Source organism: Sceloporus occidentalis, unplaced genomic scaffold (genome assembly GCF_023333645.1).
Source record: "Sceloporus occidentalis isolate IW3139 unplaced genomic scaffold, rSceOcc1.0.p SCAF_5, whole genome shotgun sequence".
NCBI lineage: Eukaryota > Metazoa > Chordata > Lepidosauria > Squamata > Phrynosomatidae > Sceloporus > Sceloporus occidentalis.
In genome coordinates, this window is record NW_028316985.1 from 19,539,401 (window position 1) to 19,553,574 (window position 14,174).

The following is a 14,174-nucleotide window of genomic DNA, read 5'->3' on the forward strand; positions in this document are numbered from 1 at the left end:
CAAAACAGCATGTAATTAAAATATATATATATAAAACAAGAGTGACAAAAAAGCTTGAGCAAACAAGTATGACTGTAGGAAACTGAAACTACTTCACTCTGCTGGGCTAGATGGACCAACAGAAAAAAACCACCCTCAAATTCTTGTCTGTTTGCTAAAGGCAGGTGGTGGAAAGGTGTATTTTAGAAGAAATGAGAGGCTTCTTGTGCTGCTTTCTGAAGGTACAGCCATAGTTTCCAGCTGCTGGCAACTCTCAATGCAATCCCTAAACCAGACTTTGGTGGGTTTGGGAATGCTCCCCAATCTCAAGCGGGTGTAGTGGAAAGTGCCTCTTAGCTATGAGCCACAGCTGCATCTGTTTGCTTTTTTACCAGCCAACAAGCGTGACTGAGATGTAGTAAGTGCAGCTAAAGTTGTGTGTGATTGAATCCATCTGCACACAAGGGCTCTGTAGCTATATAGCCTGCATTCACAGGGCTCTGCCCCCAAATCTTGCATGTTGTGCTGTGCCATGAGTCTCCTGGTACACGGCACTCATTACGAAATTGCAGCCCAAGTGACCTCACAGAGCTCAGCTGGATCCAGAAGCTATGGAGACATTTGGTCATGGTTAACATGACAGGAGGGCTATTCAGCCTCCTAGAGACAATAAAGAATTTGCGTGCCATGGCTTTCACCACCATCACTGCCACCCCTTCTCTTCGCATCCCCCACCCTCTAAGTTGATGCCAAGGCAAGAGTCCCACATCACACAGATGAATAGCAGGTCTGTTCCAGCAGCTGTGTTTTCCCTCCCACCTGGGAAAAACACTGGAGAATCCAGAAAGCGGCAGAGACTTGATCTCTTGTGCGGGCTCAAGAGGACTGAAAAGAAAACCTGGGAAGCCAAAGGATGGGATCAGAAGGAGAAATGATCAACCTTCACGTGAGTCCTTTCTAGTCATACAAAGGGGGGGTGGGATGGAGTGGCAAAGGATAAGGAACTACAGCCTAGTAGTCCATCAGACACTTTTGACTTTATTTCTTCTGGTTTACTCTTTCTAAAGTTTTTTCTCACTCCTTTTGCTCCATCATTGGAGTCAGTTCTGATCACAGGGACCCCACTGCCCTCTCAGGGGGCAGTTAGACAACTGAGGGATGCCTGACTGTCTTACATGGTGGTGGTGTTTTTAGGTGGTGACATATATCAAAATGCAGTGGGTCAGCCTTGGTGTGCTCAGCAAGCCTGCTGCTCATTCTCCTTGAACTGGGCCCTGAATGTGCCTCCTCTGAGTCCTGACCTCATGACACCACTTTCTAATAGTCTCATCAAGGAGCTGTTTAGCTTCTTTTGATAGTGAAGAGAAGGGGTGTTGCCCTGTGCATGCGTTCTTGGAAATAACTTTTCTGAAGAGAAGTGCCTCTTTTACAAGCTGGAACACGCTAGTCTGTCTCTGCCCTTCCTCACAAAACTCTTCTGTGCTTGATTAGAAAACATTCCCATCTCTGAGGCATGAGGAGAAAGAAATAAACACTTCCAATGCTCAGCGAGAGACCAGAAGACACAAGTTCCTACCTGGGGTTCCTAGAGAAACAAAACCAATCAATCCAGTCTTTTCAGGCTCCTACAATTCTGCTCCTCACTGTTTGTTTGCTGAGGAGTGGTGCTTCCTAGAGTTTGGTGCTTCTTGAAAGGTGAACTTATTGCAGATGGACTGATTTTTTATTTTTAAAAAGCCTACCCTAAAGGTTAGGTTGGAAAAGAATCCATTAAAAGAAAAAAAATGTTTAATTTAAGAGTTATACGTTTTTGTGGGAGGATGAGGTTACACCACAGCAAGACTATTGACAGATGTCGAGGTAGTATATGTAGAGAGAAGAGATCTGAAGTCATTTAAAAAATACTGCTTAGATACCTTGGCAGAATTTTACTTCCTTAAGGAAGACTCCAGAATACATACTGGGCAAAAACATACCAAGTTACTAAAATTGATAAAGTATATTTTTGGTGTCTCAGGAAACATCTATCTATGTTTTCTTTTGGGGGTAATAGATATGAGAGCCCTCACAAACCCAGCAACCTTCCAGTAGAGGACTACAGCCCTCATCATCCCATGGTCGTACTGGCTGTGGATGATGGGAATTATAGCCCAAACATTTGGGAGGTGCCAGGTTAGGGAAATTTGGCATATGGAAAATGAACATTGATAGAACTAGCCTTTTTCTTTCCTGGCAGGAAAAAGCACAAACAACATTGAACCATCAATAATTCGGCAGTATTGTCAAAGTTGTTGATTCTGCTTTTGGTATTGATAACTGCTTCAGTGAGGTATATAATGTTACAATTTGGCAACAGTGTCCAACAGATTAATACAATGTAAGCTTATGCCAAAAACAGGAGTACTTACTTTGGAAGCTTGTAGAGCCCACCCACCCCAACTGTAGATGGATTTAAGCATCTGTGGACAGCAAGCCCCATTACCCCTAACGGCCATGCATGTATGCTGCTGTAGCAAAGCAACCACGCACATGTACATGGCCACTGAAAACCACAGGACTTGAGATTCTGCGTTTTTTTGCATCCATACGTGTGTGTGTGTGTGTGTGTGTGTGTGTGTGTGTGTGTCCAGAATGGAAACACCCTCCTGAATACTAAGGGCCAACTGTAGTAACTTAAAATGAAAAATACTGTTTATCTCTAGAAATCCATCCAAGGATTGGGAAGGAGATGAGATAGACTTGGTTACACTAGAGCTGGCTGCTATATATGGCCCTCCATATCCACTGATTTTTTTATCCATGGATTCAAACCATCCACAGCTTTAAAACCACATGTTACATCTTTATGCTACTTTGCTGCAAGTACCATCAATGATCTTTTCCCCAGACTTTTGACTGGATTCTATTGTTGTAGCAGTAGAATAATTTTACTGCCAACACTGTATATATTTATTTCATGGACTTGGATCGCTATTGACATTCACAAGGATACAACACAGTGTTTTTCATGTGCATACTGTTGTTTGTTTGTGACTATTGAGACTCGATATTGTTAATATAGATGTATACGTTTTGTGAATGAAACACGTCCCTGTTGCAGTTATTCCAATCATTTGTAGATATCATTTGTTGTTTCCCTCTTTCCTTGACTACCAGGGTTTCCATCCCTGCTTGGCCACTGAAAGTAAGTTACACTTTCTTAACCTTACAAGAAAGCAACAGCAAACCTCAGAATATATCTTGCCAAGAAAATCCATTCATTTTGGAGTGGAGCCACTGAGGGTGCTTCTCTTTTGCCTTGGAGGGGGTCCATCCAAAGTCAGGTGATGGCAGTGGCCCCAAGCAAGATGTGCCACCAGTTTCCTCAATCTCTGGGAGCCATCACAGATGCTGGCTCTCCTTTGGCCACTGTGTGTTTAGGGGGCACTGGGCAGAGTGGGTGCATTGGCTGAGGCTGAGCAGCATCTTTTCCTGAGAACTGGATCAGTGACAGGACAGGTGGGGGAAGAAGTGGTGGTTCAGGATGGGCCTCACAAGAGGCCATAATCTAGTTAGTTTCCTTGCTTTCCTCCTCCTCATTCAACTCCTTTAGGCAGAGGAGGCTGTTCCAAGTGCTCTCCTTGCCTTTCTCTTTTGCTCCAGGATAGTTTGGGAAGTGGAGGAAAAAGTATCAGAGCCTCCAAGTTTGGCACACACACTCTTGAGCAACTCTTGTGTCCCTCAGGGTCTTGGTCCACAGTTTGAGAACCACTGCCCTAGTTCAAGCAGGAAAGACAAATGCTCAGCTTTACTAGCCACAGTGATGACTTTCCTAAGCTCTGATTAGCCCCCAACTGGAAGGGAAAGAAGTACTAAATTGGGAAATGTTAACAGAGGAAACAGAGCTAAGAAATATAAACTGAAGAGTGGTGGAAACCACGCTTCTGCGTCTAAGCCACTTCGTACAGCAAATTAAGAACCAGAAGAGAGAGGTTTGCCACTTCTCCCTAAGGAAGAGAAGAAAACCAGCCATTGCTTACTTTCACTGCAACCAAGTCAGGAAAGTTTAATTTGTATAAATTCCTATCTATGTGCCTGCTCACATTGGCCCATCTGTGTGTTTTGAATAAATACAGCAGAGACCAACATCAAGGATTATTATGAGGAACATCTGACAGGAAATGAATGTAAAACATTTTAAAATACAGGTTGAATCTCCCTTATCTGAAATGTTTGGAACCAGAAGTGTAATCAGATTTTTTTTTGGGGGGGAGGGGTGGATTTTGGAATATTTGCATATACATAATGAGATATCTTGGAAATGGGACCTAAGTCTAAACATGAAATTCATTTATGTTTCATATATATATTATACGTGCAGCCTCAACGTAATTTTATGCACAATGTCTTTAATAATTTTGTGCATGAAACAAAGTTTGTGTACCTAGAACCATTAGAAAGTAAAAGTGTTCACTATCTGAGTCACCCATGTGGACAATTTTGGAGTATTTTGGATTTCAGATTCTGGGTAAGGGATACTTAACCGGAACTGATGTTGTTGTCTGACTGCTACAAAATAATGCTTTTGGAAATCAGGCTGAGTATGCATGTGCAAAATTCATTTCCTTTTCCCTTCGAAATTGCATATTCTGAAATATAGGCCCGGTACAAATGGGCCCAATGCAGTGTGCTGGCGCCATGCAACTGCACGATAATGACGGCGACCTGTGGACATGGGCACCGACGTTATGACATCACAGCCATGCTGCGTCCAAATGGTGTGGCACAGGTGTGACATGTTCGCGCTGCCCGAGGCCGCTTATGGCGGCCTAGCTGCGGTGTGAGAAGAAGCTCCAAAATGGAGCTCCCTCTGGTGCATACCTCGTTCCTGCAGCCACAAAATGGCTGCGGGAATGGCGCCAGGGAGAAAGGGGCCGAGTGGCCCCTTTCTTCTCTGTATGCAGCTGTCGGGGTGTCCTGGCGCATGAAGCCCCAAGGACACCCCTTTTCCAGGCCACGGGGAAGCAGCATTTTGCTGCTTTTCCATGGCCTGGAAAAGTGCCAGGTTGGAGCGCAGGGGCTGCCGGTGAGGCTGCCCTGCCACCAACCCGGCAAGAAAAGGGGCGGCTGTGGACCACCCCTTTTCTGCTGTCTGTACCACGCCAATGTCAGATCTAGGCTATGCTTTTGGCTATGCACCAGAGAAAGGAACTATATTATATTGCTGAAATGGACAAACATGGGGTTCATGTAACCAGAGCTGGGATTTCTGTGTTGAAGGACTACATGAATTTATGCCATGTTAAAAGCGCCAACCCAGCGCTTTTCTTCTGGTTGCATTTCAGTGCACAGTGTGTGTGTATATTTTGCGCCAGCCTATGGCTGATGAATTTCAGGATTTTAATAAGTAACAGAGCTAGACTAATGCATGTTGAGACCTATAAGTTAGGTCCTCAACTAATGCATGTTGAGGCCCTATAGCATTACTGAAAACTTGATATTTCTAAGGGGGGGGGGGGAGAAAAAGAGGTATTTGCAGGGCTTTTGCAATCTGAGGTTAATTATACAATACTTAGTTTATTAATAATTCTCATACTGAACAAAGTACAGTCAGCCCTCCTTATCCATGACCTTTTTATACACGGATTCAAGCATCTATGGCTTGAAAATACTTTCTAAAAATATAAATTCTGAGAGGCAAACCTTGATTTTGCCATTTTATAGAAGGGGTACCATTTTAGTATGCCATTGTATTTAATGGGACTTGAGCATCCACACATTTTGGTATCCATGGGTGTCCTGGAACCAAACTGCAGTGGAAACCAAGGGCCCACTGTATACTTTTCAATCCCAAATCAGCAGTGTAACCAGTTCTGATTTCCCAACCCTTATTGCTCCATTTGTTAATGTTTTTTAGTTTGCATTCAAGAAATGGAGTGTCTTTGGGATGCGTGTACATCTGTGTGATGATACAATACTGCTACAGTGTAGAGTTAATAGCGTCACTCACTGTTTGTAACTTATTATTTTGTTTTTAATTTGCTATTCCTCCTGTGAACAAATTGGAGTCATCAGTTCTAGGAAGTATGAAATATAATTAATTATTTAAGTACCTGTCTTACTATAAGTACATACCATAAATATCATCTTTGAAATAACCAAAAAGAGGCTAGTTTGTATGCATGATAGCTGAACTGAAATTTGTTTTCACTAACTGTTCAGAAAATACTGCATGCTTTTGGATTAATACAGGTGGGTCTGGATGCAGTTTGTGGCTGATAATGTATGCATTCATTTGTATTTATCTTTAAAGGATACAGTTAGAGTCATTCTGAAATAGAATGGTATGGGGCCTCTCAGTGCTGTAAAATTAGCGTCACTAAAACTGCTAATCTTGCATTGGATCATCATGCTTTGCTAGTCTGGGATTGCCAGACTGAAAACTAGAGATGGTTCCTGTATCTTTAATGGTTGTGTAGAAGGGGGAATTTCAGCAGGTGTTGCTTATCATGCAACATCTGCTGAAATTGCCCCCTGTTGTTAAATGCCATCAAGTCCACACTGATATGGTGACCTTATGAATGAGAGACCTTCAAGTCATCTTGATATCAACAACCCTGCTCAGGTGTTGCAAAATCAGGGCTGCGGCTTCTTATTTGACTCTATCCACTGGTAATGAGGTCTTCCTGTTTTCCCATTGCCTTCCACCATGTGTATGTGAGCATATGCGTGTGTGCACCTTCAAGTCGTCTGTTTACTTATGGTGACTCCATGAATTTCATAGTATTTCCTTAGTATAGGAATACCCAGAGGTGATTCTGCCAGTTCCTTCCCCTGGTGCATAGCCTAAAGCACCTGGTATTTATCGGTAGTCTCTCATCCAAGTACCAACGAGAGTTGACCCTGCTTAACTTGCAAGGACATTGTCATTTATATGAACCATGTCTTTTTATAATATGCCTCTTTATACAACCTCTAAATGTACTGGAGATTTCTCCAGTTCTCACTCTGACAACCCAGTTCTCCACATAGTGTTTCTGTCCTGGTGGTGCTTGGATATGAGCATGGAATCGGGTTTTGATGGTGGTCTCCCTTGTATTCCAGGGGGAAAGCAACATATCTAGAGTATGGTGGAAGGGTTTTGGTATAAAAATGTGACTTCAGAGGGTCTACAACATCCTACCCTGGTGCTTCATGAAGCCACTGATCACTCCCTGTGCCTTTTCTGAGGCTGGGGTGATCACACATGTTTTCTCACTGCTACCAAGGGTGACAAAAAGGAAAATAAAAATGGCTGTGGAATGGCAGACCCTTTCTATATCTCTCAGTTTCTGACACAGCTTTTCTTGCACACAGACACAAGTCTGGAATCTCAGATTTAAATTCCTCCATCTTGGTTTCCTGTTCACTTTGTGTTAATGTGTATGTATATATACACATGTCAGATACATGTGCAATCCCTTAGTTCTCACAACTGATACAAGATGTAGTCCCTCTCAAGGGTAGTATTAACTTCCTTCCTCTTTGGGTAGTATTAACTTCTTTTTAGTTCCCCAGAGCAAATCTTTGGCATCTAGTCTACACAATTCTGCAGTATGGAAGAGCAAAATGTTAATTTGTAAGCCACTTCAAGTTTTGTGATTTAAATGAAAGGTGGATTAGAAATCTATGAATAAATAAAGATACATAAATAAACTGGAAATATGTTCAGACTGTAGCGCCCTGCAGACTTTATAATTCTTAATTCTGTTCTTAAGGCTGTAAAGATAAGCTTAATTATGACTATTGTAATTTACCAACACATTTAGGAGTAAGTCCAACTGAATTCAGTAGAGCTTACTTCTATTTATAGAAGTGCACCATCCATTTCAGAAGTTACTGGTTGCGTTGTTGCTTGTGGGGTTTTCAAATGGTAGAGTTTAGGTTTCAAAGCCTTGGGTAGCTTTTTTGCCTTTATCTCAGGACTAGCAATCAACCATGCAAAATAATCGTGTGTGTGTGTGTACACACACAGGGAGGCTAGATTAAACGGCACAAGTTATATTAGCCACGAAATTCAGTGGCTCTTGGTACCGAAGAATTTTAAATTAACAACACAGTTTAGTGTACGACTTTCCCAGGGTTTCATAGGGGATTTATTTGGAATAGAAAAATCTGCATAGATAAGCCATTCCCCCACCCCTTGCTGTCCTGACAACAGAGTAGTAAGTTGTGTTTACTGATTGAAGAATGAGACTTCTGTTTCTCTGCTTCTGTGGCATTAAATGTGTGGTTTCAAAGTGGTTACAAAATGTTTGCTTTGAAAGCACATTTGTGTGCTTTTGGGGGAGCAGCTGATCCATACATGCTTTCTAGTGCAGCAGCATCCTTTGCCCTCATTTCGTGATTTTCCTAGAAATGTGACTATTTGAGGTCACAGACCAAGGCATGCCTCTGTGCCAGCAGATTTAAGCAGAATGGACTCAGAAAAGTTATCTTTAAAGACTACAACCTCCAAACTCTCATATACTAACTGTGCATTCTGGGAGTTACAGGCAAAAAAGGAACTTTCCCAAGCTCTGCACTTTCAGGCAAAAGTAAGCTATATGTGACACATTTGAGAGCCATAAGCAGATGTCTGATTTTTTGTTGCCATAAAAGCAGCCAGTGGGTGCAGAGGGGGGATTTCAACTGAATTCCCTTCACCCAGTAGATTTTAAGACTGCAGTCCTTTGCAGACTAATTGACATGGAAACAAGTCCCACTGAACACAATGGGTCACTTATTTTTGAGCAAACATGCATAGGATGACAAGTTTGCCATCCCGTACACACATACTTGGCAATAAGAAGCTTACCACATGGCATGATATACTGAGACTGCATTGTGTTAGCACCATCTTTGCCTGGAGCTGTTTGTGTGATATCATGGCTCGCTCGGTGCTGTACTGTGCTGTGCACCACTGTTGGGTCATTTAGAAATTGATTCTTTTCCCATTGGAAATAATCCATTAATGACTTTCTGTCCCGCTGTTGGGAGCAGAGTGGGCATGATGTGGGTGTGGTTTCACTGCTCTTCTCTTGGGGATTCCCCAGGGATCTCTAGCAGGGAAACTCACAGGCAGAATTTTTTATTTTATATTTTTTTAAAAAAACATTAATAAGGGGAGAAGCACAAAAGCACAATTCCAATGTACAGCCAGTCCTCCTTATTCACGGGTGTTTTTTTTTATCCATGGATTCAAATATCCATGGGTTGAAAATATACATTCCAAAAAGCAAATTTTGATTTTGCCATTTTTTATAAGGGACACCCTTTTTCTATGCCACTGTATTTCTTGGGACTTGAGCATCCATGGATTTTGGTATTGATGGGAGGTCCTGGAACCAAACCTCAGTGGATAGGAAGGGCCCATTTTAATCCTATTAAGAATTAATGCACAGAGAAATTATGGGGTTCGGGGGGGATGAAGAGTAAATATACAAAAGCAGAACTGGGCAAGTGTTGGTTCACAAGGCATGCATAGAAAAAATGGTGGAAATGGCATGGCATATGTTTGTCATCCTGGTTGGGGTGGGAAGTGAGAGTGGTTCCATACTAGCATGGCTACTTAATTATACAATTGCATCCCCCCCCCCCCCCCAATTAAAACAACAAACCATGAAGCAGGAGCTTGAACAAACAAGTGGTGCACAGGGTATTATAGTATTTTAAGTGCACAAAAGGAAGTGCAGGAACTAAAATCATTTATGAGCAAATGCAGTGATGGAATGAAAGAAGACACTGCCATTACCTTTCCAAGCACAGGAGAAGTGGTTTTCAACGGACACAACTGAAACAACTGACTAATGTGATAAGCAACTCAGTCTCATTTTTCTGAAAGAACTTAACACAGGGTTGACAAAGAAACCAACTAGCAAACAAACCTTTTTAGGTTTACAGCACCTTATGTACTATATATATATATAGGTATATAAAAAAAACCAGACACGGAGAGATAAGAAAGAAACAGCCAGCAATCCAACTTTGCCTTGCCCAACTAATTTGGGAGTGATTAATCTCATAAACTTATTTCCTGGTGGTAAATACTTTGGGTGGTGAGAAATGGGTTCTTTCAGTATTGTTCAGGATGCCTTTATTTGTATGATAGAATATCTCAGTTTAATTAGGACAATAAAAAGCAATGAGATGCTCTGCAAGAGCACATCTTTAACCAAACATATACCACCAGCAAAGCTATTTATTTTATTTTGTTTATTTTTAAAAATATTTATATCTCACCTTATATGCAAAGATATCAGGACAGTTCACTGTAAAATAAATTCAAAACATGAATAACCATATTTTTAAAAGATTAAATATTTTACAATTAAAACAAGATCATTTAAAGCCAGTTAAAACAATTTTAAAAAGTACAACTGTAAGAGATGTGCAGCATCTTGGATAAAATCAGTTAGGCGGGCCCAAAGATTTACCATGATAACAAGGCTTTTTTTGTTGTTGTTCCTGTACATTGCTTGTGGGCTGAATTCTTATCCTTTCTGCTTTGCCCTGGAATTTGTGAGGTATCCTGCAAACAGCTAAATGCCATTAGGGTTACTTTGAGTTGTCTATAAATGCTGAAAATGAAAGAAATGTGAGGGGAAATATCAAGTGTATGTATGAAATCTGTCTAGGCCCCCGACCCAGCCTGGCCAAGATAATCTAGTAAAGTTAACAATGACATAAAAAATGGAACAAAAAATATCTAAGTGTCACAGCTTGTACAGCCTTAGAATATTCCTCTAATAGCCTAACATGGTGATGCTAGAGATCTTGGGAGTGTGACAATATGCACTGTGTCACCAAGAGGGGAATGTTTTCTAGTCATTATTAATTTGATCTTTGCTCTGCTGGCAGACTGTGATATTTCTCCTGCATCTTCTACATTTTTCCATGACTTTCCATACCCAAAAGAGGAGGCCTGGAGATGTGGGGATGATTTGCTGAATTTAGAAAAAATGGGTTCTATCGAGGAAGTCTATGGTGGGCAAACTGGAACATGCAGAGAAAATACAACTATATAGCTAGATAACAGAGAGCTGGTGTAATGAAGAAGCTAATTATATTGGTGGGTAAATCCCCACTACAAGTCTTATCTGAGGATGGAAGTGGATAAGGAGAGAGATGGAGAGTTTCCCAAACAGTACTCCCTGTTGCTTTCCCCTTTTCCTCTAATATTTAGGTCTAAATCTTACTGTGATTCCTGATTAGAGAAAACCCATTGCATTAACAGGATTTATCCACATCAAGTCCCATTAAATACAGTGGCAAAACCAAGGTTTGCTTTTGGATATTTATATATAGTTTTGAAAAATTTTCAAGTCGTGGATGTTTGAATCCATGGATATGAAGGACTGGCTGTGTTTGCAAGCCCTGATCAGTCCATTTTACAAATGTGTTACCAAGATTTCTGGGATGGATGGTAGATATAAAAACTATTTCAAAAGCTACTTTTTGTTTCTTTTCATAGCTACTTTCCAACCAGTATAGTCACAGCATGTATATTTTTTAAAATGACAATTAATACTCTAATTTTGTTTACCCTTCCCTTCAGCAGAGGCCTGGCCATATCAAACCTGCTGTAACCCTTTCACTGAAATATTTTAATTTAAACCTTAATTTCCTCACCAGATCTTCCCACATTCAAATGTTCCTGCCTCCATATCACCAGTAAGAAATATACAAGTGAGAAAATCAAGATGAAACTGGGTTAGAGTGCTGAATTCCCAGATGATATTCAATAAAGTTTTTTTTTCAGGACAGGCACATTTTAACTTATTTTATTTCTCTTCTTGGTAATTCACTACTCCTACTTTGGCTGCTCGGTCCCATAGCTCTAATTTCTAGGTATCTGTCTCTAGATTTAGTTTTATCCTTACATTTGTACCAGCCGGAGCCGCTGCTCTTTATTAATGATCTCCCCTGAAACTGGTGCTGTTAGCATCAGGACTTGATGATTATTATTTTTGTTCATTGGAGTGAACTTTCCATCTCCTCGGCCAGAGATGGGGGTGGCGGTGGTGATGGGGAACCATTCTTGCCATGCTTCAAAATCATAACAGGCTTCTCCTTGAATGTTGTTAATTATAGCCAATTGCTTATTAAGCCGTTAAAGTGCTTGATTAGATAGAACAATGAACTTGGCTAACAATGTTTGAAATCTGAGTTTGGATGCTGTTGGTGGGCTGCCAAACATTCTGCATGGATGCTTTAAGTGTGGTATATTGTGCTAATGCTATTGCTGATGCCCAGTGATTGAGTTGGGGTTATTTATCTGCCACTGCAGCAACTGCATCACACAGACACGGTTGATGTGTGCGCCCACTGTGGTCAGTCATTTGGCTCAGCAAAGTATGACATTGTTGGAACTTGGATTGTGTCTCATGCAGAATGTAGAGATGTTGTTGTTATTCTTGTTATTTGGATTCCAGCTCCCAGAATACTCCAGGGTCAAGGGCTTATGGGACATCTATAAAAATAATGTTTCCAAGGTTCTAGTTATTTATTTATGCTTATGATCCTACATTGTGCTTGCTTGCCTAGTGTAAATCTACACATCCAAGAACATGCAGCTCCATGGCTGGAATCCTCTTGGTTAGTCCCAAGTGAAGTGAAACTATTGAATTAGCTATTGGGTACATCTAATGGTCCAATGGATCTACTCTAGGTGGGAGTGACAACAGGATTTAAGCCATGTGAAATGGTTACACTTGTGCAACTCCACGTGGCCATGACCATGAAATGAATATAGTTGCCCCCCCCCCCCCATAGCCACAGATTTTTTTAATCCATAGATTCAAGTATCTATGTGGACAGCTTGAAAATATTTTATAAATATATAAATTCAAAAAAGCAAATCTTGATTTGCCATTTTACATAAGGGAGAACATTTTATTATTCCATTGTATTTAATGTGACTTGAGCATCCACAGATTTTGGTAACCACAGGGGATGCTGGAACCAAACCCCAGTGGATGTACCCACAGTACATTTGTTGTGCATAAAACATGAACAGATATGTTTCAGGTATAATGCATGACTTCCAGTCTATGACTAAGAGTTCCTAAATTTAAGCAGTTTGTAGCTTTCTTTGTAATAAAATTTAAAATACTGAAACTTAGATCTGTCTGGAAAAAGTGTAGTTTTAAATTTAATATATCCAAATTGATAATTGTATGATAATTAATTATATATAATGGTAGCAAAAGTAATCAAAATGACAAAACTTTTAAAATTTGCTTTTTTTCCTTATTTGTAGCAAGCAGATTTTTGTCAACACATAGAGAGAAGTGTTGCACCATTGCGGGGGGGGGGGGGGGGCACTTCCCACACATACATCCTTCCTGTCATAAGGACAAGCACTTTGACAGGATGTAAAGCATTCTCTGGGCTCAGTGTTAGAAATAAGCCCACTACTTTGTGATTATAATATTTAATTAAGTATAGCCCACCTAATCAAGGTGGGTTACAAGGAGAAAAACAGTAAAATACAATAAACATAAAATATACATTTAAAAATAATCCCCTACTCTAACCCACATCCCAATCATAAAAAACAAAGCAATATAAAATAACTTACAACATAGGCTAAAAAATATAAGCTAAGCTCTGAAACAGGTGCTCTTGAGCGTGGTTTTTTTTAGCAATGAATGAGACTGTTTGGAAAAAGGAGAGCTGTCCTTTGTTAGAGATTTTGAAGCAGAGACCTATCAAGGATGCTGCAGCCGTGGTTTTTCTGTATGAGCAGAGGTCAGACTTTATGACCTTAGAGATACACAGTTCAAACATAGCTACACCAGATACTCAAGAAGCACTTCGACCCAGGTTTTGTTGTTGCTTTCTTAAAGATACCTTCCCATTTTATTAATCTGGTCATTCTAGTCCAGACATGAGGGGCTGAAATTCCAGAATGGAGCATGTCATCTTTATAGTTCATAGTACGGATATAGAACCTTTCTCTGAAATGTGATGATATGAGAATATGGAAATGTTATTTTGGAGGGACTACGGCTACTAGAATTCTGGAGGATTCTGGGAGTTATAGTCCTAAAACATAACATTTCCAAGCTTTGCATACCATCCACCTGTACCAATTTGGTGAGGACACTCCAAATGAATCAGCCTTTAAATTGTCCCAGTTTCTGTCTCCTCTTCCCCCCTTCCCCCTTTGTTCTCAGCTAACATCATTTATAACA

The 14,174-nt window shown here is 40.7% G+C and overlaps 1 protein-coding gene across 1 annotated transcript in view; it reads left to right on the top strand.

Moving 5' to 3' along the window:
* The first annotated feature begins 811 nt into the window (after nucleotides 1-811).
* LOC149311730 (ninjurin-2-like) overlaps nucleotides 812-14,174 on the top strand; it is a 60,292-nt gene continuing 46,929 nt past the window's right edge. Inside the window, exon 1 of the mRNA XM_089527794.1 lies at nucleotides 812-925. Coding sequence (XP_089383920.1) covers nucleotides 893-925 — 33 coding nt within the window. The 5' untranslated portion in view covers nucleotides 812-892. The remainder of the gene's footprint in view (nucleotides 926-14,174) is intronic.